A 27,996-nucleotide genomic window follows, 5' to 3' on the forward strand; every position below is an offset into this window, starting at 1 on the left:
GCCCCCGGCCCGCTCTGACACCCGGGGAGCGGCGGCCGCGGCCAGCCCGACTCCTCCTCCTCCCGAGGCTGTGGGAGGAGCGGGGCGGGCTCGGGCTCGGGCTCGGGCTCCGGGAGCCGCCGCGGGGACGAACTCAGGATGCCGCCGCTGCTGCGAGCGGGCCGCGCCTGGGGCCGGGTGGGCCTGCCCGGGCTGGGCCGGGCCTCGGGGCACCAGCGCCGCCGCAGTAGGTGAGGCCGGTGGGGGTGGACCCTGGTTCAGCCCCACTGCCCGGCCCGGCGCTAATCTGGCGGGAGGGAATTCGAACCGGGCCGCGTGTGGACGCGCTGACTTCGGAGTAGACGGAGCCGAAGTGGATTCGGTCACGGTTGGCCGGAACCAGGCGAGCCTGCTGGGGGCGGCGCCCGCTGGCCGTGTGGGGGCTGGCGGGACGGGGACGGGGGAAGTCCGGGCTGGGGCCTGCCTGCCTGTGCCGCTCCCCTTCGCCCCTGGTGCAGAGGTCGCCGGGCGCCGCGGTTTGCTTTATTCTAGTGATCGTGCTCCCGCAGCGGCTCCTAACGCTTCTCTTGGGCCAGTGAAATGGGTTGAGACTTAAGTTTTCTTCTCCTTGAAAGATCTGCTGCTGGTGTGTTTTAGCCGCTGTATTTCTTGTGCAATGCTAACAACACGCTGTGCCCCCTCAGTTCCTTTTAGGAGGATTGGCAGAGTGCAGCTCACCTGAGAGCCTGCTCACCTAGGACCCAATTTTTCCAAAAAACTAAGCATATGCTTAACTGTATCCAGTGTGAGTAGTCCTGCTGATTTAATAGGATTATTACAGGCAGGGCATAAATAGGCACGTGCCTGAATTTTTGCAGAATTGGAACCTTACACTTGTTGGCCTAACACTAGTGAAATAAACCAAAACACTTCGATTCCTGTGAAAGAATTAATGGGTCAGGAATGTTGAGTGCACAACACTATGGGAATCTCAAATACTGAAACTATTGTCTCTTTAAAAATGTGTCACCGAGTTGGTGTCATAGTTTGACCCAGTCCCCTTCTCTGGACAGACTTGAGTTTGTGAGTTGACCCACTGGCTGGATCCTATGTGCAGCTGCAGACATCGTATCTGCACCTCTTCCTTGGGACAAGGGGCTCTGCAGCCTAGCTGCTTTAGACCTCTGAATCAGTATCACAACCCCCTGAACCCCAAGTTGCTTACATACGTCTCATGAGTTCCACCTTGCTCTGGGTGCACTGAGCTTCTTCATTAACTGGAACAATGTGGCAGGCAACCAATGAATGCAAGTTTAGCAAAGTAATGTATTAAGTATAGGCACTTTACTCTAAACAGCATAGAGTTACAGATCTTTGAAGAAACCACAAACAGTCCTGAGATGATTCCTTTCCCTTCCTTTAGTCTGATCTTTCCCCTTCTGTGAGCCTGAGGCCTGGTCAGCATCCTTAGGCTAGGTAGACTGTGCCTTGCTTTTCGTCTCTCTCTGGACACGTTTCTTGGCATATGGTAGTGGACACAGACAGCCTCCTTGCTCAGAGTCACCCCTTCTTAACTTTAGTCGCTGGCTCCTTTGGTCATGTAGCTAGCAAAAGAAACTGTAGATCTCCCAGCCATTTGCTATAGGCTGAGTAACTCCAGTCCCTACTCCCAGCCAGGCTACTGCATAGAAAGTTCATCGTTGTGGCAGGGGATCAGGAATACCTGGAGCTGATGGCTCTAGATTACTCTGTTATAGCTAGAGCACTGCAAATCCACGGATATCGGCTTTATATCCACATCTGCAGATATCCGTGGGCCAGTTGCAGATCGCAGATGGATGCGGATACAAATTTTGTTTCCACACAGGGCTCTAGTCATAGCTTCTCAGACATGGTCATTCCATTAGGTATCAAGCCTATAATACAAAATGGATGCTTTGTTATGTTCACAGCATGCAGCCAGAAGTGAGATAGGACACAAATACTCTTGCTAGAAGGTCACAATGTAATTTATTTTGTAGAATTCAGAACGAATAACACACAAGAACCCCCAAACACAGAGAGAAAACAGTCTGCTCTCCAGTCAGTGAGACATAGCTCACTCTACCTGGCTCTTTCCAGATTGTCTGCTGTGCTCATACTTTGCTACAGAGCCATCCAGGCTCTAGGCTGCAAGTTGGATTCAGAAACCCTCCCCACTCTTAAATTGATAGCTTGCAATTCGAACGCAGTCCTCGGTACACCACGTTCTAATCCATAATGTGGATTGCAATGTAATATGAAGGTTACAATACGAAGTGGTAACTCTGCATCAAAATTATGTTCTCAAAATAAATGGGGTCACAATTTTGATTATGTTCACATAATAGGATTTTACTGTAGAATAATACCAACTGTTGGTCCATGGACATGCAGTACAGAAACATGAAAAATTTTTACGTCCCAATGTCCATATCTTGAGGTTAGATCTGAATTTAGACTAATTCTTGTTTAATGTGAGGCATTTTTCAGTTTGTATATATTTCAGTATCAGGGGCCACGAGCCCAGAGGCAGCAGGAGATGCCCTTCCATTTAATCCAATAATGCATTTACGTTAGCTGTTGAAAGGACTGTGTCCATAGTCTTCTCCCCAAAATTTGTAAGATAAATGTGCTCATGTTCCACTGTGCAAATATCCAGACACCTTCTCAGTTTTTAAGTTTCTTTTCAAATAGTCTTCCTCAGAACTCCCTGGTGCCTACATGTGAACACATGAAGTGTCTTTGCCTAGGTAGGAAATGGATTCTGTGGTGATGAGCAGCAGTGAGCTCCATAGCATCACAGGAGACAGTATTTTTAAATAAAATAAAAATACATTGAACAAAATTATTTTCATCTTGGCTAACCTCAAAGACTATTTGTCTTTCTGTTTCTAATGTGGTAGATTCCAACAGGACATTAATTGGCTTTTTCAGTGTCAGCAGGTATGTTTGTAGTTGTGGGAATGGTGTTTATTATTCAATTGATGCTGCCAAGTAGGTACAGAAGCACAAAACCTGTTCGTATGGGTGCTACACAAATAGTAGCTTTGTTTGGGATTTTTTTTACAAGTTTTTGACAACTGAGTGGATTTTGAAAAAGGAAAGTAGGTATTTTAGAATGAGGTCTATTCCCACCAGAGTATCCCTTTTACAGTACATCATTTTTTTGCTTAAATCACATTATCCTGTGTGCTCCACTTAAGTGCTGTTTCATAGATTTCAAGCCAGAAGAGACCATCTTGGTTATCTAGTCTGACCACTTGTATAACACAGGTCACCCAGTAATTCCTGCATCAAGACCATACCTTTTGGTTTAGCTACAGCATATCTTGAAAGAAAGCCAATCTTGATTTAAAGAGTGCAGTGTCAGTAAGGGTTTACACTGTAAACTAAAATGGCTCTAAGAACATAAGAACATCCACACTGGATCAGACCAAAGCTCCATCTAGCCCAGTATCCTGTCTACTGACAGTGGCCAATGTCAGGTGCCGCAGAGGGTATGAACAGAACAGGTAATCATCAAGTGATCTATCCCGTCGCCCATTCCCAGATTCTGACAAACAGAGGCTAGGGACACTATCGATGCCCAGCCTGGCTAATAGCCATTGATGGGCCCATCCTCCCTGAACGTATCTAGTTCTTTTTTTGAACCTCGTTACAGTCTTGGCCTTCACAACATCCTCTGGCAAAGAGTTCCACAGGCTTACTGTGTGTTGTGTGAAAAAATACTTCCTTTTGTTTGTGTTAAACCTGCTGCCTATTAATTTCACTTGGTGACCCCTAGTTCTTGTGTTATGAGAAGGAGTAAATAACACGTCCTTATTTACTTTCTCTACTCCCGTCATGATTTTATAGACCTCTATCATATCCCCCCTTTGTTGTCTCTTTTCCCAGCTGAAAAGTCCCCGTTTTATTAATCTCTCCTCATACGGAAGCTGTTCCATACCCATAATCATTTTTGTTGCCCTTTTCTGAACCTTTTCCAATGCCAATATATCTTTTTTGAGATGGAGCCACCACATCTGCATGCAATATTCAAGGTGTGGATTTATATAGAGGCAATAAGAAGACAGAAAATGTAATATCTATCCCTTTCTTAATGATGCCCAACATTCTGTTTGCTTTTTTAACTGCTGCTGCATATTGAGTGGATGTTTGCAGAGAACTATCCACAATGACTCCAAGATCTTTTTCTTGAGTGGCACCAGCTAACTTAGACCCCATTGTTTTATATGTATAGTTGTGATTATGTTTTCCAATGTGTATCACTTTGCATTTATTAACATTGAAAACTCTAAAAAAAAATTTGATCAGGACATTTCTTTCCTCTGAAGAATTTACTACTTGTAGTGCATATACTGTGTATGTAATTTAAGAAATGGTTATACTGTATTCTGCTGTCTGAGAGAATTATGAAAGAGTCCAGGAGAGTCGTGAGTCAGAGTAGAGTAACTCTGTTAATTGAGTTCATAATGAACATTCTTAACATGGGGAAACAGTCCTAAAATTATTATTATTTATTATGTGTATTATCGTAGTACCTTGGCGTCCTAGTACAATGTTTAGGGATCCTGTGAGCGAGGCACTATACAAACACTGAACAAAAAGACAGTCCCTGTCCTGAAGGTCTTACAATCTTAGTATAAGATGAGACCACAGGTGGGTACACACAGACGGGGGGTACAAAGAAACAATGAGACAATATGATCTCAGATTGGAGTAAGATCTGTGGTTGTGGCGTCTTCCGTGAGTCTGCTCTAAAGTTCCTGCCTGGCTAAATGGTAGCTATTTTATGGACTTGCACAGAGAATCTGGATGTCATAAATGCTCATGAAGAATGACTTGAGGCTGTCAAGTTGGAACCTTGGCCGTGCTGATTCCAGGTCATCAAAGGGAAAATTGCACCTATCAAAATAGGGAGGAGCAAACAGTTTGACAATCTACTGTATTCTTAGCATTATTAGTTATTGTGCTAGCACTCAAAATGTGCTAGGTGCTTTTCCAACTCCAGGCCCTGCCCTGGAGAACATAAAATCTAAAACAGAAAGACAGATGAAGCTTGGGCAAAATGAGACACAAGTATTGTGATCAGGGTGAATATAGACATATACCTTGTTAGTTACAGATTTTAATCTTTTTTTTCCCACTGAACTGTACATTTTCTCTGCATATTCTGTCTCCCTTCAACTGCCTAGTCTTCCTCACACAGCAATTTCCAGCTTCACTTCCAGGTGTGCTTTTTTTTTTAAAACACACCCCTCTTTGCTCCCAACCTTCCGCACCTTTCCTCAGCATAAACGAGCGGGTCATTCAAAGGTAAATCAGCGGATGACATAGTCAGCTGGCTTCCTGTATGCATTTCAGAAGAAGTGGGTCTTCAACAAGACGTTTGTAAAGGGGTCCAACTTTCATTTGCTAAAATGAAGCTTCTTTCCATGTAAATGTGAAGCATGTTGCTAGTGAGCTCTGATATAACCCTTCTTTTTTTTTTTTTTCTAAATAGCACTTTTGATGTGGTGGTGGTTGGTGGTGGAATTGTGGGGCTTGCATCTGCCAGAGAGCTCATTCTGCGACACCCATCGCTCACGTTCAGTGTGCTGGAAAAGGAGAAGGAGTTAGGTATGATATCCATGATATCCACTGTATCAGAGAGTGACAAAGATGTTTGCGTTTTCTTCCCTTGCGTATTTCTGGTTTCCTGGTGTCAGTCTGTAAGATATTTTAATTAAAAACACATACACACTAAAATAGCAATTTTAAGGGCATTGAATTGAGAAGAAAAAAACATGGGAGGCTCCTTTAATGAGGAGGAAACCGTCTCTATCTGCCCATCTATCTGAAATGAATGAAGGGTTCCCCTCTGGAATAATTTTGCGGTGCAGTCCTGTCAAGGGACTATGCAAACATAGGGAGGAAGAGCATAATAGCTCCCTTGGATGAGTGGCCTTGTCTTGGCTGGGGATTTGCCCCCAACTAGTCAGGAGAACATAAGAATGACCATGCTGGGTCAGACAGATTGTCCATCTATCCCAGTATCCTGTCTGCTGACAGCGGCCAGCACCAGATGATTCAGAGGGAAGGAACAAAACGGCAATTCTGAGTGATCCAGCCCCTGTCATCCAGTCTCCGCTTCCAGCAGTTAGAGATTTAGGGACACTTGAGCATATGGTTGCATCCCTGACCATCTTTGCTTGTAGCCATTGATGAACCTGTTCTCCATGAACTTAGCTAATTCTTCTTTTAACCCAGTTATGCTTTTGGCCTTCATGATGTACTCTGGCAACAAGTTCTATAGGTTGTGGGTTGTGTCAAGAAGTACGTCCTTTTGTTTGTTTTAAACCTGCTACCTAATTCTTGTGTTATATGAAGGAGTAAATGACATCAGTGCAGCTGAATTGATGCAAAAGGCAAAGTTTGTATTTGTGGAGCTGACCTGTGTGATGTCCCACTACATCTATCACAGTGACTGGAAAATCATCAGTCTAGGAAGGCCTATGGCTAGGTCTGCAGGTTTGTCACGGTGGGAAAAATGTAATGGATTCCGTGAGTTTCCCATTTGTCCGTGACTTGTGTTTGTGTCTGTGATTTTAATAAACTCACCCTGCAGTGGCAGCTTCTTTGACCCCTATCCTACAAGGTTGGGCCCAGGAATTTTGACCTGGCGCATTGGATCGCAACACCGCTCATGTTTGGCCCAGCTGCCCTGCCATCACAATGGGGGGCCAGGCGGGCCAAATTTGAGTGAGTGGCATTGCAACCTGGCATCCTGTGTTGTTGTACCACTCAGGCCCCTCTGTCCCACAGGTGAATGCAGGACAGGCTCACTCTCAACCACCTTCCCACTCCCGGGACTCCTCTCTTCATGGCATTTTTAATAAAAAATCATGGGAAATGATTTTTTTAGTTTAAAAAATGCCATGACAATTGTGCAGCCCTGCCTATGGCACCTCGTCAAACAGCTGGGACTGATAACGCTCTAGTAATTTTCACGTTTCCTGGTTCTTAACGTAAGTCGTCTCTCTTTGAAGATCAGAGTTAAAATAATTATTCCAGTGATTATCTGCAGGGTTTGGTTAGTGATGCCAATGGGACTTGTGCCTATTTACACGACAGCTGGTAAATAGGAACACTTGGAATCTTGCGACACACCAAGGCCTGTTTTCTATCCAGACTTTGAAACAAGAAGGACTAAGCACCCTTGTTTTGCTGTTTGTTCTTCAGCTAAGTAACAAGAACTTGCAAATACAACTGCATTGCTAATGATCAATCTCCTGCCACTAAGTGCTTATGCAGAATCTCCAAACATGGAGCATAGGGCCTGAGGAATCCCAAGAGGGTAAATCAAACTGCTGACTTAGAATAGTGTGACCTAATGTGTGTGGATAGTGCTTAAACAGCTGAATGCATTAAATAGACACCTCAGCTGATAGGCCATGTATATATTAAAGTATTTAATGCCCTTGTCTTACCATGAATCTGAAGAGAGGAGGCTATCAGTTGTGTGGGTAAGTGAATGGGCATAAGATTCAGGCACCAACATTTTAAGGGGGAGATTGTGTAACCTTTTTTGAATAAAAAAATAAATTTGGTCAATAAAAGTACTCTTGGAACGCGCCTCTCTCTCCTCCATTTCACTTCCCAAGAGAGAAGAAGTAATAGTCAGGCCTGGTTCACAAATGCTTGAAAGCCTTTTGCAGAGACAAGCAGGGCTGCTGGTATGCGAGATATTCAGGTTCGTACTGGCAGTGGAGTACAATGAGGCTTTTTAGGATCATTTCATTTTAAGAGTTAGTGTTAACATTTAGAAAGTCTGGTCTGATGTTTACACAATTGTGGCGTGTAAGGGGTGGCACCCACCTCTCGTGAGTGCCCCTGGTTGAGTGTGTGGGTGCCTGCAGTTTTCTCAATTTCTTGGCTCACAGTGCCCCCTATCCACCACTGCGCTTGTCAGGAGGGTCTTTGGTGATTCAGCCCTTCAGCCAAGTCAGCCACAATCTATGCAAACAAACAAAACAAACCCCTTCTGCAGTACCCTGTCCAAACAGGCGTATCTCAAAGCCCTCAGTAATGTCCTGTAGGATCGTTAATTTGGGCAATTGATCTTGAATTACCACCAGACAGGTCTCCTCAATGGTCTGCGGGGAGATGTTGGATGGGATGGGTACCGAGTTGCTGCAGAGAATTCCTTCTTGGGTGCTGGCTGGTGACTCTTGCCCACATGCTCAGGGTTTAGCTGATCGCCATATTTGGGGTCGGGAAGGAATTTTCCTCCAGGGCGGATTGGCAGGTGCCCTGGAGGTTTTTCGCCTTCCCCTGCAGCGTGGGGCACGGGTCGCTTGCTGGTGGTTTCTCTGCAGCTTGAGGTCTTCAAACCATTTTTGAGGATTTCAATAACTCGGTCCTGGGATAGGGGTTGTTATAAAATTGGATGGGTGGGGTTCTGTGGCCTGCCTTGTTCAGGAGGTCAGACTAGATGATCAGATTGGTCCCTTCTGACCTATGAGTCTATGAGTCTATGAGCCCTCCCTGGGCTCAGTCCTTTCACAGTCCAACAGAGCCTATCATGGTAACCCTCCATTGGCAATGTCTCTGTAGCCCTCTCCGGGCTCCAGTCTTCAGTCTGACCAACAGGGCCTATCTCAGTGCCCTAGTTGGTCAGCTGACGTGTGACGATTCCTGCTCTGGGATGGGATGGCACAGCACCCCTGGGGCTTCCTTGCTGGAGGCTCTTTGCCTGCTCTTTAGTCCTCTGAGCCCAACTGTCCAGCTGGCTGAGGCTCAGTTCAGCCCCCTTCTGGGAGAGTAACAGTTCCATGTACAGTCCCTTCCCTGGGCCTGCCTACACTCCCTTCTCTCAAGGCACAACCACTTCTTCACTAGCTGTTGGGGGATGCGGGCACCCAAGCCCACCCACTATTCCAGGTCCCAGCCCAGGGACCCTTTAAGTAACAGCTACATGCCACGTCTCTAACTAACTGCAATTCCCTGGGCCATTTCTCCGTAGCCTATCTTAATTGAGTCTTGATAGCCAGCCAGAAGCTATTCCCTTGCTTCCCCGGTTTCCTGCCAGCAACTACCTGCCTTAGCCCTTGCAGCCCCTGCAGCCAACCAGGAGCACCTCTTGCTCCTCTGGACCCTGCAAACAGACTCATCTATCCAGCCCTTTCAGCTCCTTGTGTATGAGCCCACTGGGCCCTGATTGACTGCTCCCTGCAGCCCCTCTCAGTGACTGTGTCCCACACAGCCACTCTAAGCAGCTTGGAGGAGAATGAAAGGAGGAATCTCCTGGAGTGGAATGTTATTGCATCTTATTACTGTAGAATCTAACTAGGGCACAGCCTTAAATTGATCATTTTTCTGATGACTGAAAGAATTAAGGTAGTGTATGAATGTAAGATATGTGGAACATGTATTTTAATAGTGTAACTTCTCTCTTTATTTAGCATGCCATCAGAGTGGACATAACAGTGGTGTTATTCATAGTGGAATTTACTACACACCTGGATCTCTGAAAGCTAAATTGTGCGTGCAGGGTGCAGCCCTCTGCTATGAATACTGTGACCGAAAGGGAATTCCATACAAACAGTGTGGCAAGGTACAGTAGCTCCCACATCTTCTCTCTCTCTGACTTTGGAAACTGTGACTGTATGATGTATACAATGTAACACTACCACACACTCTGTTGTGGTAATTTCACCAAGGGAATATTTTGGTGTGAACATAAGTGTACACGGACACGGTTAAATCCTGCAAAGTGAGTGTGCTCTTGCCATCTTTTTGCAGGAACTCACATTAATTCCTCCCTTGGGCCCATACATTGCAAGGCCATGGTCTGCTGAGGTGAGGTGACGACGTCTGCAGTTTAGACTCCATATTAGCACACCCCACTGTGTGTCTTTCTTCCTTTCCCTTCATATACGTCTCAAACTCTCTTGCTGCTGGCATGCATCTGACGAAGTGGGTATTCACCCACGAAAGCTCATGCTCCAAAACGTCTGTTAGTCTATAAAGTGCCACAGGATTCTTTGCTGCTCTTGCTGCTGGGTTAAGTTAAATGTTATTTTTAAAAGCGTCCCAGCAGGATTTAAAACCATATCCCCCTGCCTCCTTCATACTCTAAGCTTTGGCGTTATGGCACTAGTTGCAAATGTCTTCCATAGAGGGTCAGTTAAATTGTTTCTAAAGACCTCTTTTTCACACTTCCTTTAAGTGCGGCAGTGCTCTCTGAGGCTATGTCTACACGACAGACCTTACAGCGGCACAGTGTGATCACTCTATGCCAAAGGGAGAGAGCTCTCCAACTGGCGTAATATAAACACACACCCTCCCCCGCAATGAGTGGCAGTAGCTATATCGTCGGGAGAGCGTCTCCCACTGACAGAGCACTGTCCACACCAGCACTTATGTCAGTGAAACTTATGTCAGGCAGGGATCCTTTCTTCACACCCCTGATGGACAAAAGTTTTACTGACAAAAGTGCTAGTGCTGACGAAGCCTGAGTATTGGTATGTGTTGTGTTCATTAATGCGCTCAACGGTAGCTTTTCCTTTGCATTTTCATGCACTGTGTCATGGAGTGTGGGGGAGTCGGGGCCCTGCGCCCTCGTCTTCCTGCGATTCACCATGACTCTCAGCCAGCCAGTAAAACAGAAGGTTTATTTAGACAACAGGAACACAGTCCAAAACAGGTTTTGCAGGCACAGACAACAGGATCCTCCCCAGTTAGGTCCATCTTGGGGTCCCAGGAGCATCAAAAGCCCCCTTAAGGGGTCTGTGCTTCCCTCCATTCCCCAGCCACCTCCTGAAACTCCTCTCACTCTCCAGCCTTTGTTCAGCTTCCCTGGGCAGAGGTGTCACCTGGCCTCTAACCCCTTCCTGGGTTCTCATGTTATATGCTTAGGTATCCTCCCTCAGGCCAGTCTCTCCTCCCCCAATGCAGATCGTCCTCCCTCAGCATTCACAGACCACAGTAAGAACAGTCCCAGTTCGTCACACACTGCAAATGCCTTCATTACCATGTTGATATCTCTCATGAACTCTGTCACCCTTTCTGAAGCTAATAGTAGCTGTTGAACAAGAAGAAATTCCAAGACTCAAAGCACTGTATGAGAGAGGGCTGCTGAACAATGTCAGAGATCTGAAACTGATAAGCGCAAAAGAAATACAAGCAAAGGAGCCCTTTTGCAGGGTAAGTTGCTAATTATTTTTAACTGGAATGAAAAGCATTAGTTTATCTAAGTGATCTGTTACATTCTTTTTAACATAAACCCTAGATGACGCTGCCCCCCATGGCAGTCTCAGTGGGTGATGTGTTCAAAGGAATGCCTGAAATCCCAGTGATATAAAAACTGCCAGCAAAAAGGAATTCATTTATAGTACAGAAATATTTAGCACAAAACCAACCCTGCGTATATATACCTCTTTAAAGAAATGATACTACCCTTGTTTTTAGGCAATGTTCTCCTAGCCCAATTTTAGGAGACGCTGCAAAACCTTCCTCCTTGAAACCTCCACCATTGACACCTTCTTGCCCCCAAAAAACTCCTACAAACTCCTGCCCCCCCAAAATCCCTCCCTAAGTAGAGTTTTTGCCCCCAAAAGGGAAAAGTGCCAGAAATTCCATGAAGTCTTCCTGGGACTTTGCTATGGCTATTGATTTTCTGCGAAGGCTCTCAGATATTGTGGTGATGGGTGGTAGTATAAACCCCTAAGATAGATGGATTTGACTGGAGTGGAGAAGGGGACCTGACTTCTCCCACCACCTTCTATACCAGTTCCTGTGATCCCTATTCTTATCCTGACTCATAATATTTCCTTCTTCCTTGGGTAAAAGAATCAAAACCTTTCCCCAGGAGCCTTCTTCAGTCCAGAGATCAAATGTCACCTAAAGAAAGACACAAAATTGAAGGGGCTAGATCCCTGTTGAGAAAGTTATTTCCGGGGTTCTAGTTTGAACAATCTGTTTCCACACAGCCTATCACTGATATAAACACATCTCTCTATTTGTCCTGCCAATGTGGTGCCTCCCAGCTGCTCCAAACTGATGGTCCATATTGTTCCTGTGGGGAAACCTGGACTTTCTTATCTACCTTTGGTGACTCCAAACACATCTGCCAAGCAAGGAGGAGAGAGGGCAATAAAAACCAAAACCACTAGCGAGAGATGAAAAAAGTTAGGGTGCTTACCTAATAGGCTGCTTTCTTTCCCAACTATATTTTGAGGGATGATATGGACTTGCTGCTGTTTTAATTGCAAGTGATAGACCTGTTCTGTCACACCAGACAATATCTTTACATTACAGAAAGCAAGTAGTATTTCACCTCGTGATGCTTCTTGGGGGTACCCAGGATTGTGAGGCACCTCACTACCACTTGTCCTTAGCAGGAGGATGCCTTGTCTGTGCCTGCTGTGGATCAGCTCAAGGCTCCACCGGCCATGGGGAATACAAGCACTCCCCTCTAGGCATCCACAGGCCCTGCTTTCCAGGTTAGCGATGGGCACACTATAACCTCCGAGCATGCCTCGGTAGTCTCCAGCCCCTTCTCCACTGGACAGTCCTAATATTCACTGCTCCCAAGGAGGCAATATACCCCAGCTTACCAGTTTTACCTTAGATCATAGCTCCAATTAATACAGAGCATTTAGATATGGCTGTAGTGAAAATAAGAAAAGGTTTATTTTAACAAAGGGTAGAGGTTCAAATGATAGCAAGTATAATTGTTGGAAACAAATGATTACATATAAAATAAAATCATAATCTGCATTCTAGAGTTTACACTTATTTAACAAGGTGCTCTCATGTCTAAGTCTTGTTCACCCAAAGATCCCTGCAGCATTTTACAGCCAGGTTGCCTGTGACCCTCCATTCAGAAGGCAAACACACTGTCAGCTTGCTTCCTAGGTGAAGAATCCTGGGTGTCTCTTTGCAACCCCAGCTATGTCAACACAGTGCCTTGATCTTTATTCATAAACTGAACACCTTCCTGTAGATTTTGCAGTCTCTTTTTTTTCACTATCTTAATTACCTTGTGGCTCAGTATGCAAATAAGCCTCTGTTGTGAAGCAGACAATACATATAGGGTCAAACACGGTGTCAGTTACCCCCTACATGAAAGGAATCTGCCCAAAGCATGTTGCCTGCCTCAGCTCCTGGGGGAATTCTGTGCCAAAAAATTAAAAATTCTGCATGCGATATTTTAAATTTCTGCATATTTTATTTGTCAGAATAACAATATAATCACACTGGTTTCAATTGTTTTGGTCATTTATTTCAAAATACCTGTCAGTAAGTATGTCTGTAACAATACAGACAACAACAAAGATTCAGGAATTTTTTTTCAACAAATAGATTCCTTACTAGACATATTAATACAGAACCTTGAGTAATAATTCTTTTAACCTACAATACAGAACCATGTTTCCCACACCCCTCAGAAGCAATGCAAAGGCTTGGGGGAGTTAGGGGTAACAGGGGAGCTGAGCGAGAGGGAAGTAATTGCTGGGAAGGAGCCTGGGAGTGAACTTGAAGGGATGTTGGGTGTGGGTTGGAGAAGTTCGGAACAGGTTTTTTGGGGGGAAGGGATTGTTAAGGAGTTGGAGACCCTCATCCATGCAGACCCTGGCAGATCCCTAGCCTCTTCCATTCAGTCAGGCACATCTGCCCCTGTCCCCGGGAGTTCCTGCTCCCCGACTCCCCATTCAGCCAGAAATATCTGCATATGTCCCCCTATACCCCCACTCTTCCTCTCCCCGTGTGGCCCTGCATCATTGTGGTCCCCATTCAGCCAGGCATAGCTGCCCGTCCATGTGTATTCCTGCACACACCCCATCCCCATGTGGCCCTGCACCCCCTCCTTCAATGTTTTCACCCCAATAGCTCCTGTGCCCTGGCCCCAGTCTATTCCCCTTGCCAGCCCTTCTGAACTCCAGTTTGTGTGACCCCCCCCAGCAGCCCCGTGTGTCCCATTCTCTCTGTCCCCCTCATATCCTTTGCCTCCTCACCTGGCCCCTTAGGCAGGGTGCTCTGAGGAAGGCAGCCTCTCCTCCTCCCTCTCTGAGGCTGGTGGCTCAGGCCTGTAAGCCAGCTGTCCTTTAGTGCCACAGCAGCCCCTGGTGGATGAAAGATATAATTGATGCATGACCCCTCCCGCAGCTTTCTTTCGTCTCCCCATCAGAATCAGTTATTCTGTGGGGTGGGGAATGTAATTTCCAGTATAGTTACCTAACACCTTAAATATTATCCATACCATACATTTCAAAATGATTATAATGGCCAGTGAGTTACTGGCTCTCATTAGATACCTTACATGCCACCCTTTGGAGAACTAATATGCATGTATCTGGCTATGGGGATCCTGGTACCTCCCTGTGCATCCCCTGTACCCTCTGCCAGTTGACACCAAGCAATCCCTGCGTCACACACCTACAGCCTAAAACAGTGAGTCTCAAATAGTGACTTGAGCCAAAATAGACTCTTCTGTAATATTGATGTACCCAGGGTTGGATAGTTGGCCATTAGAAAGCTTTCCCCGTGGAGTGGGAATGGTTACCAATCAGTAGTTAGGCTTTCCTCTCCCCAGTTCAGAGCTCCTGTGTGTGAATTTTTGTTGAGAGGATCTTTTCTCTGTATAATAGTCCTGTTTAAAGCCCTACTTAATTTGCGATGTTGCAGATCCCGCACTATTTAGCTTCCATCGTAATTTTGACAGCGGGAGTGCCAGCCGCCCCAGGACTGACAACAGAGGCTCCCACTGTCAGCCCCGGACTCCTGCTGTCAGCTTTTCCAAATCACCACAAATAATAAGGGTCCATTATTACTTTTCCGTGATTTTCCATGTCTTGTCCAGAACTCAGCTGCAGTTATTTGACAGTCATCCCACAATTCAAGTAGGGCCTTAATCATGTGCAGTATTAGTGAAGCTGTGTAGCAAGTGCCAATCTCTATTCAGCTGGACGCACACAGTTCTGATTCAGACCAGTTTGAATGTAGTCAGGTTTTGTGCTAGAATTGTTACGTAACACTTTGCTCTCGCATGTATTTCTTTACTGTAGGAGGAGATCAGAAATGTGGTCAGCCTGTTAGTTTCAAGACTTTTTATTACTGTTTCTTTTGTTGAAAGAAAAATTGGGAGGGAAACATCTCTGTATCATTTCATCTGACAGTTTTCTGCTGTTGAAGTGGTTTGTGTGGGTGATTGCTTAGAAGTTACTGTCATCGTCTAGATTTATGTGGTAAAAAGACACAGACAAAAGCCTGTCCAAAAGGGGCTCTTAGTATTACCTAAATTTAGCTTTTGTGGCTATTGTGTAAAATATATAGAAATATATGTGTGCATTAATAATCTGGCTAAGCATTTAACTCTGCAAATGACTAAAATCAAGTGGGTCTGATTCAGTGCACGCTGGTATCCTGTGTTGATTCCCATTATCCTGAGTTGATTCCCAACATCCTGAACAGAAGAGAACTGGCAGAATATATTAATTATAAAGAGTGCATTGCTCTGTGTATCTGTGTATAATGAACAAAATTAATCAAAAGGAAACTTAAAACTGCGTTATGGGTTTGAATCTTATTCTGTTTATCTATCTAAGGTTTCTGAGCACTTCACAGTCTTTAATATATGTATCCCAACAGCTCTGTGAGGTAGGGAAGTGCTATTATCCCCATTTTACAGATGGAGAGCTAAGGCATGGCTGTGTTCCTTACCAGTGCACTGAAAGAAATCAGTCATACAGGAAACTGAGTCCCTTTGATGCAAAGATAACCATGTGCCAGTGTGTGACATGAGAATTTCACCCACCTTTCTTGGGCTCATGATAGTTATTCTAGGTGCTAGTTATTATCTGGCATAGGAAAGTCCAGTTTTGGGAACAGACTAGTATTTCTGACATCCAGTTCAGGGAGTAACTTACAGCAGAGGTGATGTAATTGGCTTTTAGTGACAGGAAGCACTAGAAACAACTACACTTTAGGGAAAATGCCCAGTGTGGCCATATGCACATTATGTTGCACTGTCTGTGGTACAGGATTATACCACTCTGGAAGCAAGGGTTATATAACTTGATTTATAACTGAGAGCTATTCAGAGGCACACATCTTAATTACCCACCAAACTATTTTTTTCCTGTAATTCATCCAATACCATTTTAGGGTGTGATGGCCCTTGATTCCCCACACACTGGCATTGTGAATTATAGACAAGTGGCCCTGTCCTATGCAGAAGATTTCCAGGAAGTGGGTGGTGCAATCTTGACTGATTTTGAAGTAACAAACCTGGAGATGGCTAAAGAAAGTCCTTCAGAAAGTGAAGACGGTAAGCACTGCCTCTTCTCTCTTTCTTGTAACACTGCGATCTGTGTTCATAACAAATTTTGCCCTAAGGCCTTTATTGCAACTAAAAGTACTTGAAAGTGCTGTAGCTACTTTTTTTGCACATATTTTTGAAGCTCTCTTTTCAGTAGTAGTTTTGTCTTTGGGCTAAATATATCATGTCAGCTGAGATATTTCATCAAATTGAACAAGCCCACTTTTTTTCCAGGGCAGATTACTTTTAAGAAGAGAAGTTATAATTTTCAACAAAAACAACGAGGAGTCTTTGTGGCACCTTAGAGACTAACAAATAAATTTGTTAGTCTTTGTGGCACCTTAGAGACTAACAAATAAATTTGTTAGTCTCTAAGGTGCCACAAAGACTCCTCGTTGTTTTTTCTGGTAGAGACTAACACGGCTACTTCTCTGAAACTTATAATTTTCAAGTGCATATAGAAAAAATATCCACTAAAATAGGACTCTCTCTTAGGTGAAACAAGTTATTCTCTTAGGATAGTTTCTGGCAGCTGAATATTGGGTGCACACGCTTATAACAGTGCTCTTTGCTTCTGTCTTGAAGAGCAAACTGGGTCTACTTCAGATACAGATCTCAGAATGTGGAAAAGGGGTAATACAATATATGCAGGAAACAGAAAACGGTTAGGTTTATATATATGAATCCCATCAGAACAATGCTTGCTGCATAGTCTGAGGTTCCCCAGTTGGACTCCAATCCTGAAAAGTTGGCTGTACTATCGGTTTTCTTTTTCTAGCATGGATTCGATTAACCTTTTTATATCTAATTCTCTTGCAGGAATGAAATATCCAGTTGTTCTTAGAAACTCTAAGGTAAGAATTAAGCCTAATATTGAATTGATTAATAGGAAAAAAATCTGCTGCATTTCTTCTTGGGAGTTACAGGCATGCTGTGAAAAACTAATCATATAATTCAAAAAACACTAAAACGTTGATAACATTGGACATGCTGTGCTAGATAATACAATACCTGTTATGAAGGCAAACTGACATGGTACACATCTGGCTAGGATCATGTTAAGATTTTACAGTAGATAGTAATGATATTAAAATGTGTTGCATACTCTTCGTTTCATTCAGTTGATTGGTCTGTATTTCATCATTTAGGCCTTTTGTCTTGCTTGTTTGTGCTTTCCAACCACTATCTTACCCACTTGTCTTTAGCTGTTGAAACTGCTTCTGAATTATTTTACCTGGAAGCTCACTGGGTTTCCATCTGTGTTCGATTCCTTAGTTCTCTGGATGTTTGTTTCATCCAGTTTGTTCTCTGATATTTTTAAATGTCTTATACTTTAGTTTAATGCATCGTGCTTAGTTTCTAGTAGGCACCCTATCAATGCGTTTCTCGATAGTAATAATCATGAGATTTTAATTCTAGCTGATAACCAATTTTAGACTTAACGTTTATTGTATGTAAATGCCTGGGGGCTAAAATTTGGAGTGCTAATCTTCAATTATCTCATTATAGATTTTTGCCTGAGATGATATTTTAGTGCAGTTTGATTATGAGGCTTGATTGTTCAGAAATTTCTTTTTCAGGTTTGTCCTTCAGCTCCTGCCTCCACTATAATCAATTAAAATTACCAGGAACTATTTTTTATAACTTGAAAGCTATAAAGTAGAATATAAAATGGTGTGGATTGTAATTATTATTGCCGCTCCGTTCATGCTGCTTCTAATTGTGCCTCTTCCATTTTCATGAGTTAAAAAACAAACAAAAAAACCTTTCACGTTATAGTAACCCTTCCACCCCGACCCCCAAAAGAGTTTCCTCCGCAATAACTTTAAAGGTGACAGTTAGAAGTTTTAATGTAAATAAGAATAAGAAACCCAGCACTTGAAAACAGAGTAATGTCAAATTACTTTTCCTCTACACAGTGTTGAATATGCAATCACATAGAGCTCTTGAATATGCAAACTATGAATTGACACTGCCTTTAGAATTGTAGGTTTCAGAACTGTAGCTTCTCACAGTTCGTGGAGCGAAGTTGATTTCTGAGCGTAAAGAGATCCTTAAAAAAAACAGCCTTATTTAATCAAACACACGGTGGCTGGTTAAATATACCACCGCTATAACAGAAACCAGCAACAGAAACCTGTCAGGGAGCTGCATGCTGGAATGGCACCAGTATTCCTGATGTTTGAGTGAAATAAGGAAATTCCAAGGGAAAAGTTCATTTACCTGGAGGATCTAAATCTCTGATTTATGCATGATCGGTCTTATGTATTTGTGTATTATACACAGGCACATTTATTTGAGAGGGCAAACAGCTATGTTCCAGGCATTGCACTTGAGGAAGGCAATCCAACAACTGATATATTAGTTATTTTTTTTCCTATAAGGATTCTTCCAACTTTTTATAAACTACTTGCTGTGTTACCATTTTAGGAAGCCAGATGTAGAGGCACTGCCCTCTCTTTCAGGGCGGGGAAGGAAGGAAGAATATTTTCAAGAATTAAATAAAAATAAACTACAAAAATGTTATCCACTTCCAGCATGCAAAATACCTGATCTTTCAAAAGTGTGATTGTTGTTCTTTCTGATCCTGGCTTGTTATTTTTGGGGGGTTTGTAGGTTAATTTTTCTTCATCTTCTTCATCTGTTGAATTTGTAGTTGTGCGGTTTGTTTTTTGGCAGGGAGAGGAAGTCCGCTGTCAACATATCGTGACCTGTGCAGGTCTTTACTCAGACCGCCTGTCCGAAATTAGTGGATGCAGCCGTGAGCCTCGCATTGTGCCCTTTCGTGGCGACTACTTGGTGTTAAAGCCAGAAAAATGCTATATGGTTAAAGGACACATTTATCCAGTACGTACTATTCTGTGCATTTCACAATGTGAACTGAGTGCTGTTGACACAACTTCATGGTTTTGGGTAGTCTTTTTTAAAAAAATTAAGTATTGAATTGTTTAAATTAGAATTATGGCAGTCGACTTTCAGTAGAGATGCCCAGATACATAATATACTCACTTGACTTTTACCAGAATAGCTGAAGACAAAAGAACAAATGATAGTTATTATCACCCATCAGAGTGATTACTTGCCCAGTGTGAGAATAGTAATTACTTGGCAAGTGTGAGGATAATCTTGAAAGGCTGTAATAAACATTTTGTTCTCTTCTATTATTATCTTTTGACTAACTTCTAAGTCCACAGTAAATCATAAATGTTTTTTCTGTGTCTCCTGGAAAGTGACTGACTTTCACATTCCTGAGAATGTTATCGGATCAAACAATTATGTTGTTGTCTCTAAATCTTCTTTTGAATGGAGTTACAGTTCTCGTTTTCCGCTGCAGGTTCCTGATCCTCAGTTTCCCTTTCTGGGAGTTCATTTCACACCAAGGATGGACGGCAGTGTTTGGCTTGGTCCTAATGCAGTGCTAGCCTTTAAGCGAGAGGGTTATAAATTGTATGACTTCAGTGCCAGAGACTTTATAGATGCAGTTGTATATAGGTAATATCTTCATTTCAGTATTTTTTTGTTTGGTTGGTTTTTTGCTGAATGGAGGGGTCCACTGCTTAGTATGCACTTAGTATGCAGGAGGCCTTTCTGTTATCTACAAATGTTGTTTTGTGTCTCTCTCTAGTGGTTTATGGAAACTGGTGTTCAGAAACGTCTCTTACGGAATGAGTGAAATGTACAGAGCATGTTTCCTTAGTGCACAGGTGAAGCAACTTCAGAAGTTTATCCCTGAAGTTACCATCAGTGATATACTCAGGTAAAAATTTTCAGTTAGTAGAGTCTACGATCTCAAGTAGCGGGAGTGCTGCGGACACTGCACAGCAGAGACCTTGTTTGGGATCGCTGCTCTGGTTTTTAACAACCTGTTCTCTTGGGAGCAACATTGATGGGGGTCTGGGAACAACAGCCTGCCCTCCGTATGGGGGAGAATGTTGCGGTAATGTGGGGCTTTTGCGGGAAGATGAAAATGGGGGATGGTTGGAAAATTTGAGGGGTCAGAGGATCCTAGAGGAAGAACCCTGAGGTGCAAGATGGAAGAGGAAATCTCCTCTTTGTGGCTTATGCTCTTTTCCACCTAGTAAAGCAGCTTTAGTGGTTATTGTCTCTGACACAAAACCAGTAACAATCTTCTGATTTTCTGGTAGGCAGGGGAAGAATGTTAGGGTAAGCTACACTGCAACATAAGCCTAGGATTCAGACTCAGGCTCAAGCCTAGCCCCCTCCTGTCTACACACAAATCATGCTAACCCAGGGCTCAGACCCAGGACCCCACAGAGGTGCAGGGTCCAAGCCTGAGTCAAGGATTCAAGCCCTAATGCTTTCCAATGTAGCCGCCGCCCCGCTGGACTTGTGCTCTCGAAGTCTGCCAAAAGTATTCCACAGTTCTATGGGCCAACTTTCTTTGTCCTTTGGACAGTCAAATTTTCCCACATTGCACCACGAACAAAGAGCGAGAGCAAACATGTTTTGGGAGGGCACTAGGAAGTCTGGGACATAGGTTCCTGGCCTTGGACCAGCGTAATGCAATGTAGATGCCAGAGCCCTGAGTTTCAGTAATTCCTGGGGGTTACAAATGAGTGTAGACACTCAAGCCCTAGGTTAACAAACCCACGGTCTTTTAACTTGAGTTCCCCTAAGCCTGGGATTACACTGCAGTGTAGACATACCCTAGTGCAGTGTTTCTCAAATGCGGCCACCAAAGGCTTTTTTTGCAGCCTCATCCTCCTGGGCTGTGATTGGGGGCAAGGGCAGTGGCCCCTCTCCCAGGGCCATCAGTGGGGGTTTGGCCCTGCCCCCCCCCCATGGAGACACAAATGCTGGAGGTGCAGGCAGCTGATGAATTCCCCACTTTCCTGAGGGCGGGTAGGCAGTCTTTAGCCACGGGGCTTTGGGTTCCATCCAGGCTCTGGTCCCAGGCTCACCACCCTCTTTGTCATCATCACTCTGAGGCCACCAAAAAATTTGTTGTGAGAACCCCTGCTGTGGCTGGCCTGTGTCAGCCGACTTGAGCTCCGGTTACAGGGCTGTTTAATTGCAATGCGGGTGCTCTGGCTGGAGTCAGGGCTCTGGGACCCTGCAGGGGGAGCAGGTTCCACAGGCCAGGCTCCAGCCCAAACCCAAACAGCAACAGGTTGTGATGAAAGGCAAAAGATCAGACTGGAGGGAGGTTACAATTGAAGTTTCTTAGTGATCAGTTTTAGGACCAGTCTTATTCAATATTTGTATTAATGACCTTGACACAAAACGTAGGAGTGTGCTAATGAGATTTGCTGATAATACTAAGTTGGGAGGCACCATCAATACCAAGGAGGATCGGAACATTTCTCAGGAAGATCTGGGTGACCTTGAAGACTGGAGTGATAGAAATGGGATAAAATTCAAGAATACAAAGTGGAAGGTCATGTACTTGGAGTCTAATAATAAGGATTTCTGCTACAAACTGGGGGCTCGTTGGTCGGAAGCAACAGAGGATGAGAGAGACCTGGGTGTGTGTGTCGATCACACAATGACAATGAACCACCAGTACTGATGTGGCTGTGAAAAAGGCAAATGTAAGCCTAGTGTGTATTAGGTGAAGCATTTCCAGTAGAGACAGAAGAGACTGGGTGCCTGGGCAACAAAATGGCAGATGAAATTCAGTGTTGTTAAATGCAAAGTATTGCACATTGGAAAGCATCATCCCAACTATCCATATAAAATGATAGAGTCTAAATTAGCTGTTACCACTCAAGAAAGAGATCTTGGAGTCATTGTGGATACTTCTCTGGAAGCATCCACTCAATGTGCAGCGGCAGTCAAAAAAGCGAACAGAATGTTGGGAACCATTAGGAAAGTGATAGATAATAAGACAGAAAATATCATATTGCCTCTGTATAAATACATGGTACACCCACATCTTGAATATTATGTGCAGATCTGGTTGCCCAGTCTCAAAAAAGATATATTGGCATTGGAAAAGGTACAGAAAAGGGCAACAAAAATGATTAGGGGTATGGAACAGCTTCCGTATGAGGAGAGATTAATAAGACTGGAACTTTTCAGCTTGGCTAAGAGACAACTAAGAGGAGATATGATAGAGATATGATAGAGGTCTATAAAATCATTACTGGTATGCAGAAAGCCAATTACAAAACCAGTTTCTCCTCCCTTGGTTTTCACACCTCAACTGCTAGAACAGGGCCTCATCCTCCCTGATTGAACTACCTCATTATCTCTAGCTTGCCTGCATATATATACCTGCCCCTGGAAATTTCCACCACATGCATCTGACGAAGTGGGTATTCACCCACGAAAGCTCATGCTCCAAAACATCTGTTAGTCTATAAGGTGCCACAGGATTCTTTGCTGCTAAATAAGGAAGTGTTATTTAATCCTCATAACACAAGGGGTCACCAAATGAAATTAATAGGCAGCAGGTTTAAAACAAACAAAAGGAAGTATTTTTTCACAGAATGCACAGTCAACCTGTGGAACTTCTTGCCAGAGGTGGTTGTGAAGGCCAAGACTATAACAGGATTCAAAAAAGAGCTAGATAAATTCATGGAGGATAGGTTCATCAATGGCTATTAGCCAGGATTGCAGAATTGTTGTTCACTTCCATTCCAATACCTACCCTCCTACCCCTCTGTCGGAGTTGCCATCAAGAAGGTACTGAGGGGGTGGCAGGTTGGCAGGGTCATATATTGAGCGCCACGAAGGCACTACTGCAGGGGGCTCCCCGTCTGACCTGACGGGAGCTGCTAAGGGAAAAGGTTTCCAACAACTGTGCACGTGGTGCGATTGTAATGGACGTGAACAGCACATTTAGAAGAACAACAGTTACAAGAAGGTGAGTAACTGTTTTTTTCACCTGTTGGGTTAGTGTGCGGGTGCTGGGAGGTGCTGGTGGCCTGCGTTCTACAGGAGGACATAATCTGGGGGTCCCTTCTGGCTTTAAACTCTATGATTCTATATTAAACCACTCGCTGTCAAAGTGCTGTTTGCATTACTGCTTTTGAGACCTTTTAAATGTTATCCACTGCTCAGATGTCTGCATCACTGGGATAAGTTGTGTGAACCGCAAATATTCAGATATCCCCAGTACTTTTAAATGTCTTAAACAATTGACATTCCTAATCATCTTGCAATCCTTTTCATCATCATTTCTAAAATTAGCATCAATACAAGATTAATGCTTGTAGAAGTCTAGAAAGGCCATATGCAAATCACTCACATTTAAATTTGTCTATTACTATATGTGACATCCCACCCTGCTGGATTCGGCCTGTTGGTATGCCACGTTAATGGCTGCTACAGAAAAGCTTGGTCCACTCTCAGTCTAAGGGCTGTCTAAGCAAATTATTCTGGAATAGTTTTGCTGATTATAACAGTGGATTAAGCTAATTTGGAATAAGAGACTCTTCTTCAGGAGTTTGAGCATCCACAGATGGAGTTAATCAGGAATAGCTAATCTTTAAATTTGCACCCTACCTTATTCCAGATGAACTGTCATATGTAGACAAGGAATCCTTAAATGGTGAATATTACTGGCATGCGGAGAATCATCAGGGTAAACTCAAGATGAAAGCCTTCCATGTAGCCTTCTCCCTGCTCAAAGGGTTTTTAGACAAACATGGCTGGCTTACAGTCATTCTTCCACATAAGCATCCAGTGCGCAAACTGCAGGGCAAGCCTGAGGGTGGTGCAATGATTAGGATGCTACCCTGGGACTTGGGAGACCCGGTTCAGTTCCCTGCTCGGACTGTGTGACTAGGGCAAGTCACTTCGGGCTTGTTCTACATGGGGAAACTTACTGGCATAACCATCCTTGTAGAATTATACTGTTGTATTCAGACCAGAATGACACCCAGTGTAGACATTCTTATCAGGGCCGCTTCCAGGAACCAGCATTCCAAGCTAGTGCTTGAGGCGGCATTCTGCAGGGGGCGGAAGCCTCTGTTGTTTTGCCCCCAAGCAGTGCGCCGAATTGCCGCCGCGGATGGTGGGGGCAGTCGTGTGCCCTTAGGGCAGCGCACACATTTCCGCGGTGGTGGCAATTCGGCGGCAGCTTCTATGTTTAGCTGTCCGCGGTGAATTCAGCTAAACACAGAAGCTGCCGCCGAATTGCCGTCACCGCGGAAACGCACTTGCCGCCCTAACGGCACACGGAGTGCCCCCGCTGTCTGCGGCGGCAATTCAGCGCGCTGCTTGGGGCAGCGAAAACTGTAGAGCCAGCCCTGACTCTTATTATGGACTAAGGGTCCCATTTAGTAACATAAACCAAACTGGGAAAAGGCACTTTTATTCTAGAATAACGGTGCACTCATGGAGAGTTATAGCAATATAATTATACCAGTAAACGTCTTTGTGTTCACAAGCCCTTAGTTTTTCCAGGCCTCAGTTCCCCATCTGTAAAATAAAGAAGCTCCACAGAGTGCTGTGAGGGTGAACACATGAAAAGATTGTGAGACATTGGATATGGTGGTAAAGGAGGCCATACAAATACCGATAATAGATGTGATCAATCCAGTAAGCAGGTATTCCGCTGCATTCGGCACTGCCTGCAAACAGCCCTACAGGAAGCTCCACTAAGAGGGAAATACAGTAACTGAGCCTCGTAGTCATATTTCACTGCTGGGATGTCAGCATGGAATAGATGTCTATGACTGCAGCCGACACAAATTGCACAGCTGCAGAATATTTTTTCCATGTCACATGTGATTTACAGCTTTCCATAGGAAGGGCATGGTGCCCCAAATGGTACAAATATTCTTGAGTAACAAAATCTCTGTACAACAGTATGTATGTAGGGTAAGTAAAATGTGGCTGTGAGCTAATATCCGTCTCCCTTATTGACAAGAGAAAATTGGAGAAAATTTGGATATTTATGGCCGAAGTATTTTAGTGATGTTTATGCTAACTGACTTGCCCAGATCACAGGGGGCGAGTAAGTGTCAGGGCTTGGATGAGATATAGTGTAGTTGTATTTTTAGACCACATCTCTCTCAGGTTTAGAATGAAATAGACTAGTGCTGGTCTGCTTCCTTGTTTCTGTGACCTGCTAGCAATCCCCATCTCACCTCAAGGGGATTCAGAAGTCACACCATGTTATAAACCGACATGTTTTGTAACTGATCGTTGTTAATGTCTAGGTCCTGGTTCACTTTTAAATGCTCTAAAGGGAATTGACAGTATTGTGTTTAGCATTTCTCACAACTTGGTGTGGTTTATTAGATAATATTAGCCCATGCTGTTTTCTTTCTAATTACCAAGTCTTCCTTTGTTTTTGCAGGGGTCCATCTGGAGTAAGAGCCCAGGCCTTGGACCAGGATGGAAATTTGGTAGATGACTTTGTATTTGATGGAGGCACTGGCGATATTGGAAGCAGAGTTCTTCATGTCAGAAATGCCCCATCTCCTGCCGCTACCTCCTCCCTTGCCATTGCAAAAATGATTGCAGATGAAGTGGAGCGAAGATTTGGCTTGTGAAATGAACCGGCACCGCACTGGTTGTATCTACTCTTGGTTAGCTGTGTGACTGCACTAAATGAAGTCTGCAGTTTGTCAGAGTGAAGATAAATTGGAAGTCGTCTTGCTCGGCAGATGAACGCTGTCGTTTAGGCTGTACTATACAAAACTGACATTTCAGTTGTTTGCCTCCATAAGCCTTTACTTCTCTACTTACTAAATATAGGAGATGTGAGATCAGATATGTCCTGGGGGAATGGAGAGCACCCCCAAAATACTGTTTTAATGGGGGGACAGGAATCAGTGAGTGCCCAGCTGGAAGAGAGAAAAGAGCCACCTTCAACTGCAGAGGCAATGACATCTCCTTCCCCACCAAAGAGCTGCCTCTCTGCACAGGGTGCTAGCACTAACTGCTGCTCTATGGTCACTAGAGGGCTGTAGGAGGAACAGAAAGAGTCATTGCCAAATGGGCTGCCCGCACTCCGATTTCCCATGTTCTCTGGTTTAAACAGGACCTCCCAGCATCTCCACTGCAGCAAGGTGGCCCTTGAGGCATCATGGCCAGGGAGAGGCTGTGATGGTCCCTCCCTCTTTCAAGAGATTAGAGAATTCACCTCCCCACTAATGAACAAAATGAGAAAAACTGATGAACGCCCTTTAAGGAATGTGGAATATGGAAGTACCATAAACAATCCTTTGTCATTGCATCATTGGGGAGCTGCTGAAAGTGTTATTTGACATTCAGAGCTTTCTCCCATAATGCAGAGTACCTGAGATAGGCACAAGCCCAACAATTGGTTTTATATTTCCTTTGGATGTCTTGCCTGGTTTACATATGCACACAGTCATTCATAGTCCAGATGAGCTAGACAAGCACTGTCTGCCTACAGAGATCAGAGATAGATAAATAAAAGCCATTTTTATAAAAACAAAACATGGCGGTCAGTGAAGAGCAACTAATTATTACGGACAGATAATGCAAAATGAGCTTGCTTTTGTGCAGCATATTGAGCATTCGGATGAAAATCTACTTCGTAAAAACAATGTGAAAGGGAGGAAGTTACAGAAACCTGTCTTTAGTTGAGTCATTTTGTACATTACTTTCACTGCGAGTCCAAATAGCAGTGAGTCATGAAAGTTTCCCACTTCCAGTCATCTGTTGGTAGGAGGGGACCTTCAAGAGCACACTGATTGGTATCAATGAAAGACACACTTGTGAGCTTTGTATTTCCTCTCACACTTGCTGCTTCAAACACTATGAAATGTTTTCAGAAGTGTGCCTGGAAGTGAAACTGTTCCCTGGAATGTGGAGAATGTTCATTAAAATCTGGTGACTTAAAACAACCTCTTTCCTAACTGAACTATGAGTGTCTTAGTATGTACAACATAATTACTACAAAAAAGATAATTGTATGGCCCCAGGGACATAATGCTGCAAAGTACTCTTTAAAAGCATGTGTGCCTGAGATGTTGGGAAATGGAGATAATTAAGGGTGGTTAGCTACCAGACAATTTGGCCCTTTTTTTTTTTTTTTTTTTTTTTTTTAAAGATTACCTTCTAAATTTCTGTTGTATACGTACATTGCATTGTGTTAGCACAGGAATTCAGGTACATAAACAGATTCTATGTCTCTGGTGTACTTGAGAACTCCCAGTAAACTTAATATGTCAATTTATAAACCCAAATAATTAGCCTCTTGAAGAGAAATCTTTATGCACATTATTTTTAACCAAAATAAACTAGAATGGGATTCTGCATGCTTCAAATACTAACGCAGTATGGTTGAGCAAGAGTCTTAGCTGCACAGCTAAAATAGGTCCTGTCACCAAGTGTTACCTATCAACAGTAAATACAAGAAGATTGCGAAGTAACTTCCTCCTACGTGAGGTGCGGCTCTAACATGTATTAACAGAATAAAGAATGTTAAAAAGTAAACCAGTCGTGCACTTTGACTCTTCAATCAGGGAGTTTAACTGTACAGCCTGATCGTTTTATAAGGAATTCTCTTTTAATTAAATTTCAGTGAAATAACTGTTTGGCTAAAGCTTATTAGATGCTTTTTTAGTTCTGAATCTTTTATCAAATTATGTAAAATAGTCTTTATTTCTGCTGAGAGTTGTAAACAATTTTTTTTAAAGGAAACATTTTAAAATTCTGTAAATTGCTACAGTAGTGGTGTTAGCATATAAGTGAAGCTTTGTCCAAGAAGTGTGAATAAAATGTCCAGTTCGCTTGTATTGGTCCAA

At 43.7% G+C, this 27,996-nt stretch overlaps 1 protein-coding gene across 1 annotated transcript; it reads left to right on the plus strand.

Annotated features, from left to right (window-relative positions):
• Positions 1–119: 119 nt before the first annotated feature.
• On the plus strand, positions 120–27,996 carry L2HGDH (L-2-hydroxyglutarate dehydrogenase). The gene is made up of 10 exons (XM_050954711.1): positions 120–230; positions 5,504–5,619; positions 9,444–9,595; positions 11,056–11,187; positions 16,150–16,312; positions 17,123–17,157; positions 18,983–19,150; positions 19,638–19,795; positions 19,929–20,060; positions 25,575–27,996. The coding sequence occupies exons 1-10, from the start codon at positions 139–141 to the stop codon at positions 25,768–25,770; spliced, it is 1,344 nt and encodes a 447-aa protein (XP_050810668.1). The 5' UTR covers positions 120–138; the 3' UTR covers positions 25,771–27,996.

The sequence above is a fragment of the Gopherus flavomarginatus genome, chromosome 5 (assembly GCF_025201925.1).
Source record: "Gopherus flavomarginatus isolate rGopFla2 chromosome 5, rGopFla2.mat.asm, whole genome shotgun sequence".
In the NCBI taxonomy this organism is placed as follows: domain Eukaryota; kingdom Metazoa; phylum Chordata; order Testudines; family Testudinidae; genus Gopherus; species Gopherus flavomarginatus.

Bases quoted from the DNA above. Each gene is read 5' to 3' on its own strand.
- L2HGDH (XM_050954711.1), top strand. From the start codon at position 139: ATGCCGCCGCTGCTGCGAGCGGGCCGCGCCTGGGGCCGGGTGGGCCTG. The intron at 231-5,503 runs GTGAGGCCGGTG...TTTTCTAAATAG, and splicing joins CACCAGCGCCGCCGCAGTAG to CACTTTTGATGTGGTGGTGG. The intron at 20,061-25,574 runs GTAAAAATTTTC...TTGTTTTTGCAG, and splicing joins ACCATCAGTGATATACTCAG to GGGTCCATCTGGAGTAAGAG.